The sequence below is a fragment of the Ischnura elegans genome, chromosome 5, assembly GCF_921293095.1.
Source record: "Ischnura elegans chromosome 5, ioIscEleg1.1, whole genome shotgun sequence".
Lineage (NCBI taxonomy): Eukaryota > Metazoa > Arthropoda > Insecta > Odonata > Coenagrionidae > Ischnura > Ischnura elegans.
Window position 1 is genome coordinate 74,430,432 of NC_060250.1, and position 6,899 is coordinate 74,437,330.

The window sequence follows — 6,899 nt, forward strand, 5'->3', positions numbered from 1 at the left end:
ACAACAAACTGTTTGTGAACATCGGGTGACTAATGTTGAAGTTATATCTCAGCATTACGGGACGTAGTGTGGCGGATGTTTTGAGGAAGTGCTGGAAAACCGGTCAAATTAAAAAAAATGCTAGCTGGTGTTATCGTACTAACCAAATCTGACATTACTTTTGAAGTGAGCTATGTGCCACATGAGCTTCTAATTGAGGAATGGACTTTGAATATGCTCGGGTTAATGTTCATGTTCCTGCTGATGACAAACAAATTTTTGTTATATCTTCTTGTCGTTCGCCAGCGAGTAGTTTTAAGGGTTTTTAAAATCGCTGAACAACTTGCTTGATGCCAACTTTTTATTGACATAATAGATTTAGCCTCTAACATTCAACATTTCTAGTTCTGTCTACTTTATGTATGCCACTCACTTTGTCAAAGGTCACCTGAAAGGTTGTACTCTTAACCCTGATATCACTGTAATATATGTTTCTCTACCAGAAGACCAATATTTATAAAGGTACCTTGGTATTTATAAAGGTAAAGGACGCAAATTTGACCGTGGGACATCGGCTTTATGTACGATCATTCTCGCGTGTGTTATAGAAATTCACCGCTTTACACGATGCAATTTTGATTTTAACTTCATACATACTTCAGCTATTGCGCAATGACGTCCCCCGTGTAAAACGGCCTGAAGGCAATGTTGAAGCCATGGTCCTTAATTACTTAGTTAACCCGGGAGAAAAATTACTCACGCTTTATTTTTTGACTAAGCGGACAAGTAATACCCCGCGATTTACGTATATAGATATATTTCAATTTATCTGAAGCGTATGAAATATAAATAAAGAATTAAAAACACATTTCAACTCGAAAATCCATTTTTCAGCGAAGGCTACATCTGAACTTTACCTGGCTTACGACAAAATTCCACCGCAGAATAATATTTTGGCCACCTAATTTAGTTAATAAATACGTAACAAAAGGCCTTCTGCCAATCGCATTTAATATGCCTACATTACGTATAAGTCATCCAGCGTTCGATACGTTACAATGTATAATTAATACGGCTGCTCGACTCGACAGTTCTTCGGCACTATTTTGAACTCGCGCCGCCGCTCACTGGCCGGTGAGCGAGGTGATCATACTCGGAGTACGCTCACAAATATGGCGGCCGCTCACTAGTGATCGGATGGTGAGCGGTCGCATCCAGGGGGAGAGCGGTGGTTCGCTCACCTTCCGCTCAGTGAGCGGAGCTCCCCCTGGATGCACCCATTGTGAAACTCGGCTACGCATACCCAAATGCCACCCAGAGACTAAGGTAAAAATCGCTACACAAAATTAATTCCGCCGAAAATTGATTTTTCATAAGGCTTCAGTGACATTCAATATTGTGAATTTCAATTAATTTGTGTGTGGTTGCGACAAAAAATTCATTTTTACAGTGTCAACTCTCAATTGAGTGTATTTTTGTATGCATTTCAAATTCATTCGTAACTTTGCATGTCTATGGTCCATTTTTAAAGTCATGATACCTCTGATTTAGGAAGCTAATGAGTTCATAAAGGCGTATGCTATGGCAGACAAAGCCATGTTGTCTTCATTGGTAAAGGAACATCATGTCAAGCAAGCTGCAAGGAAGGAACTTCAAGGTAGGAGAAATAGTTGTTATAAGTTCCACATGAAAGCCGACGTTAACGATCGAAATTATTTCCAGAGAGCAAAAGGAAGGAAGCAGTGGAAGCTGCGAACAACTTGACGCAAGCCTTAGTTGATCACTTGAATGTGGGGTGAGTTGTCTTAACAAAGGATAGTTCCCTTTTTTGAGATATTCAGTGAGAGTGCCATTTTCATATTTTACAGTGTAGCCCAGGCGTACTTAAACCAAAAGAGGCTTGATACAGAGGCGAAGCACCTTCATCATAATGCCACTAATTTTGCCAAACAGACCCAGCAATGGCTACAGCTGGTCGAGAGTTTTAGTGGAGCTTTGAAAGAACTTGGCGATGTTGAAAATTGGGCAAAAAGTATTGAAACAGACATGAGAACAGTTTCTAGCGCTTTGGAATACGCATACAAAGGTAACTACCGACTTTTTAACTGTTGTGTTCTAAGCAGAGTGGGATGGTACTGATTATTTTGTTTCTTCCAGTTACGCAGGAATCTGCTTAGCGGTTGCAGCGATTTTCTTTGGGCTCATAGTCCATGAACCTCACCCATTTGTACAAGTTCGTGGTCATGTGATAAAGGAAATCATATTTGTTGGTTCAGCTTCTTCGGATGCTGCCTGTGGTGCGGTACAGCTCATCTACCCATGGCATCAAATATCTCAGAGACATAATGATCTCTTTCATATGTAGAAATAACCAAGTGATCTCATAGGTGTTGAGAAAGAATATTCTTTTCAATTGCTTTTATTATTCATAGTTTTATACTCATAAATAATTTAAACAACTGAAAAGATGAATAGGCAGATGAGAAACATTATTCCAAGTACACGTGGGCACTTGGATAACTCTAAAAAGGCTGGGTTACACAATATATTAGCTCGTACCAGTTAATGTCTAAATTTATGAATGCTAAAATCCACCTGACTTTTGCGAATTCAAGGGCAGAAAATAGAAGTTGTTCTCCTTCAATTCATGTGGTCTGATCCACAAAATCGTTCGTCCAATTAGATACTGACTCATATATTTATGTATCGTGTAAACTGGCCTTAAGACATTTCAATACATATGAAATCATTGTCTCATGGTATGTGGATATGCAACCCAGGGAGTCCAACAGCTTCATTCCACCCCCTTGTCTTACTGCATGTATGTATTAGATCAATTTGTCTGTATCATAAGAAATGCATTGCACGGCAGAAAGGTCAATTTGTGAGGCAGTGACTCTTACGATAGTAGCAAAATTGTGAATGAATCAACTCCCAACTGTTCATCTTGTCCATTGGCAGGCAAATTCCAGGATGGTGATATAATCCAAGGTATGAGACTATGACAATGAAATTGCCTGGGAAACTTATCAATGATTCATGCAATGCCCAATGTGACACAGGGTTGGGGACTTATAGAAATATTTAGAGGACAAATTGATTGAATTCACAAGTAAATGCATGTCACAATTCAATTTATGAACAGTCTGTTGTTCTCAATGTCAAGGGGGGCAAGGTAGATAATGAAAAGAGGTTCATTATTTCCATTTGTTTTATTTTTTCATATCATTGTTTGAACAGCTTAATAATTGTATTGTAAAACATCAAATAAAAAGGAATTAATGATATATTATTTATTTTACATCTGCACGAGTGATTTCAACTTGAGACATTGCAGGTAAGGATGTTGTTTTCAAAAGTTATGATATTGGTGTTACGGAATGTATTCCATCAAGCATGGTCCAGTAAAAAAAATTCTACCTTTATCACTCAGAAAACAGTGCAACCTAACCCAAGGGCACGTGAAAATTTCATTCCATGCATATGGAGGCTTTGTTCCCGAAAATTTAAAGATTTCTACTATGAGCAGTGCAAAGACTTCACCTAGGACCCTTTGATCAGCAGTCTTAAGTCCCTACTCATTACAATCAATGTAGTTGGGGCAGTACGGCGTACACCCTAAATCTAAACTCGATACATGCGTACCGATTGAACAACCTTTTTACGTAAAAAATAGCCCTCCTGTAATGGATTTCAGAAAGAAAAATTGGAAATGATTATTTACTTGTTCAGAGTTATCTCATGGCACAACTTGGAACTAATACAAGAGTTGGAGTTTGACATTTCAACCACAGCCGGATTTATAATACATGTTCAGCTGTTGGCAATTTTTGGCGAGTACCACCTAATTCTTTTTCCCAACTACAGCTCTGATTACGCTACTATATTCCCTGTTTAAATTAAAAAATTGCAACTGGAACTCAAATTTAACTTTTACAGATATCAAGGCCAGATTAAAAAATAAACCACCTACTTCATTGGGTATTAGGGAATCTGACCGTTAAATGATGAATAGTCCACCGATCTTCACACTTCCACCACCACAACAATACATGCCACCCATTACCAATCCCATATTATTTATATTATGAAACTGTTACTATCACCACAAGTGAGATGCATTTCCTAGGGCATATTTATACATTTCATAATAGTCTGACAGTATTTCTAGCTTGGCAAGAAATATCAGATTATGATACTAGACAAACCACAAAACGTTTAACTTATAGATGTTTCTACCATCTTTTCAGTTAAAAAAAGAATGCAAGGTAACAGTCGTGCTCTTGAAGTTGACATTGTGCACGTATCTTCAATTAGGTTAACAAACAAGTTTTCAGGGCTTTTCAACTCCATCTTATGATTAAAACATCCTTTAAGATGAGAAGGCATTAGAGAAAAACTTAAACGCCACACATCCATAAGGAGAGTCAGGCTATCACTGGTGGATTCAGGGAGGGGGTCATGAATCCCTGCCAAATGTTTTTAAAACTTTTTATAAGTAAAATAATTTTTCGATGCTTGTGGAAGAGTACGGGGAGGGTACATGCAAATATATATGGCTAAGTCCCAAGCATGAGAAAAATTTGAGTAGTATTCATCATAGTCATTTTTCATATAATTTCATCATACTCATATCATTACCTGCAAAAAATTTTATGCAGGAGATTGTCCCTATCTCCCAGAGAGTATGCAATACTCCCCACACCAAGGTTTCACTCACCCCTCAAATTTGATGCTATATCCACCCCTGCAGGCAGTTAGACAACAGATTCCTTAAAAAATGCAAAAATGTACTAAAAAATTCCTGAAAGAATTAACTTCATCATTCATAGTAGGATGCCCTCTGGATTGAAATTAGAAAGGTGTGTTCTTCAAAGATTCCTATGGTGAAGTTTACCCATCTTCAAAGATAGGAAATGGCCAGTAGGAACATTTTCAAATAGCATTGCTGTGCCTTCAGCCTGGAATGGTATAGAACCAAGTCTAGTAGTTTTACATAATATATACTGTAAACGATAAATAATCCAACTGTACGGTGATTTCTTGGGTTTCTCACAGGTACTATTGAAACAGGCAGAGGAAGGAGACCTGTTTCAATAGTACCCAGGGGAACAACAATATAATACACCTTACTTTCAGTAAATGCCATGACATATACACTTGGGCAAAAACCTACCTATTAAGGAGATTACACCAAGAAATGAATTAAATATTTTGAAGATGATTTAAAAACATCTCCTGTTAATCTTACTGTACACTCATAAAAGATATACTTACTAAATGTTTTCATCATAGCTTAAAAATCTAATCTCTCAAGGATTGATGGGAAAAATGAAGACTATTATATACACTTTGGAGAAAAACATTACATAATATAATTTACATATTGATAAAAATAAACTAAGAAGAGCATCACCAATAACGCTAGTTAGTAAATAATAATTGAAGAACAGGTATCCCTCACTTCAGGCTATAATGTTCCCGAAAAGTGCCGTCTGAAGCAAATTTCTTGTAATACTATTTCAGGTGGTATAATTTACACTTTGTGCACCATGGGCTGACTTTTCTGGGTGGTATTCTACATTCATTAATAGGGTTGGGTATGTCACATTACTAAAAAAAACAAGTAATTATTATCTTTTGTAGATTCAATTACTTCGCGAATATATTGAACGTGTTCTCGCTTGCTTTTCCCATGCTTACAGAGAAGTGAAATAAAGGAGTTCCAGCAAGTTCCTTAGTTGAGGTAAAGCAGTTCTTGAACAAATAGGGAGCAATCTAAAGACACAATTATGTTATAGGGGATGCAGCGTTAAGGGAGGAATACCAGAAGTATGATGGTTTAGTGACAATAGATCCACAGCTATGCAAAAAAGTCATGTTAATTACTAGAAGATAAACTAATCTTTTTCCAAAGCTCCCCGATTATGCTTCTAAGGATCTAAGGGTTTCACCTTAAGCAGAAGCATTCCATTAAATTAGAACAATAGGAGTTAGTTTTATTTATTTTGCAGTTAACACAGTACCTCTTTTAGTTTATCATTATCTTCTTTATCCTTAGCAGGTTTTTATTAAGTAATTGCCAAGAGAAAAAATTCCCTGGGACCAGGAATCGAACCACAGATCTACGGCTTCCCAGAAGTGGGAATCTAGGAACCTGTATAGCAAAGTGGTTTGCTCTACACCCCAGGAAATCAGATGGGCTGAGTCTCAATTCCTGGTCTAGGGGAATCTTTTCCCACGGCAATTTTTGTCAACTTCACGGCTGTTAGCACAACAGGTTAAAAATGTATCATATTCATATGGCTATGGTCACAATTGCAGACAAACTGAAAACTAAAAGTGAACTTTTATCAGTGAATTTCAAGAATTATGATATCAAACTCTATACAAAAGAACACCTGCAATAAATTAATTTGACTGTTGTTAAGTGATTGCTCAGTTGGAATCTAGTAGCAGTAGTAATAGGTTGAAGCTCTAATTGATTCACCTGAATGATTCCAGAATCAATAGTTAAGACCAAGATTTCCCTGACCTTATTAGTATAATGATAGACAAGATAGATAAAATCCCTAACCCTTTAAGCCAATCCACATTTTTAAATAGCATTCATTCATCAATGGTCACCAAGTAAGCCATGCATAAAAATTTTATCAAGTCAGCAAATGGTCATTAGCCCGATTTCTCCTACTGGAAAAATTCATGAATTGTCATACCTTACTAAAACACAAAGCTGTATATTTGCTCAAAAACTTTCAAACCAAATAAAAATTAAGAGGTAAAAATAATTGAATGAAATGAAGGATAATAATATGGAAAACTACAGGAACCATACATATATCAATAAAATTTTGATGCTAATTCATTTTCTCAACTTGGAACCCAAATCTGTAAGTTTATTATCTCTCCTACTTTGGGTG

The 6,899-nt window shown here is 36.8% G+C and overlaps 1 protein-coding gene across 1 annotated transcript; it reads left to right on the forward strand.

The window, feature by feature from the left end:
• The first annotated feature begins 1,195 nt into the window (after positions 1-1,195).
• On the forward strand, positions 1,196-3,266 carry LOC124159068 (biogenesis of lysosome-related organelles complex 1 subunit 1). Its single transcript, XM_046534583.1, has 5 exons — positions 1,196-1,305; positions 1,531-1,636; positions 1,702-1,774; positions 1,848-2,065; positions 2,137-3,266. Exons 2-5 carry the CDS (start codon positions 1,561-1,563, stop codon positions 2,154-2,156), a joined length of 387 nt encoding a protein of 128 aa, XP_046390539.1. The 5' UTR covers positions 1,196-1,305; positions 1,531-1,560; the 3' UTR covers positions 2,157-3,266.
• The last annotated feature ends 3,633 nt before the right edge of the window (positions 3,267-6,899 follow it).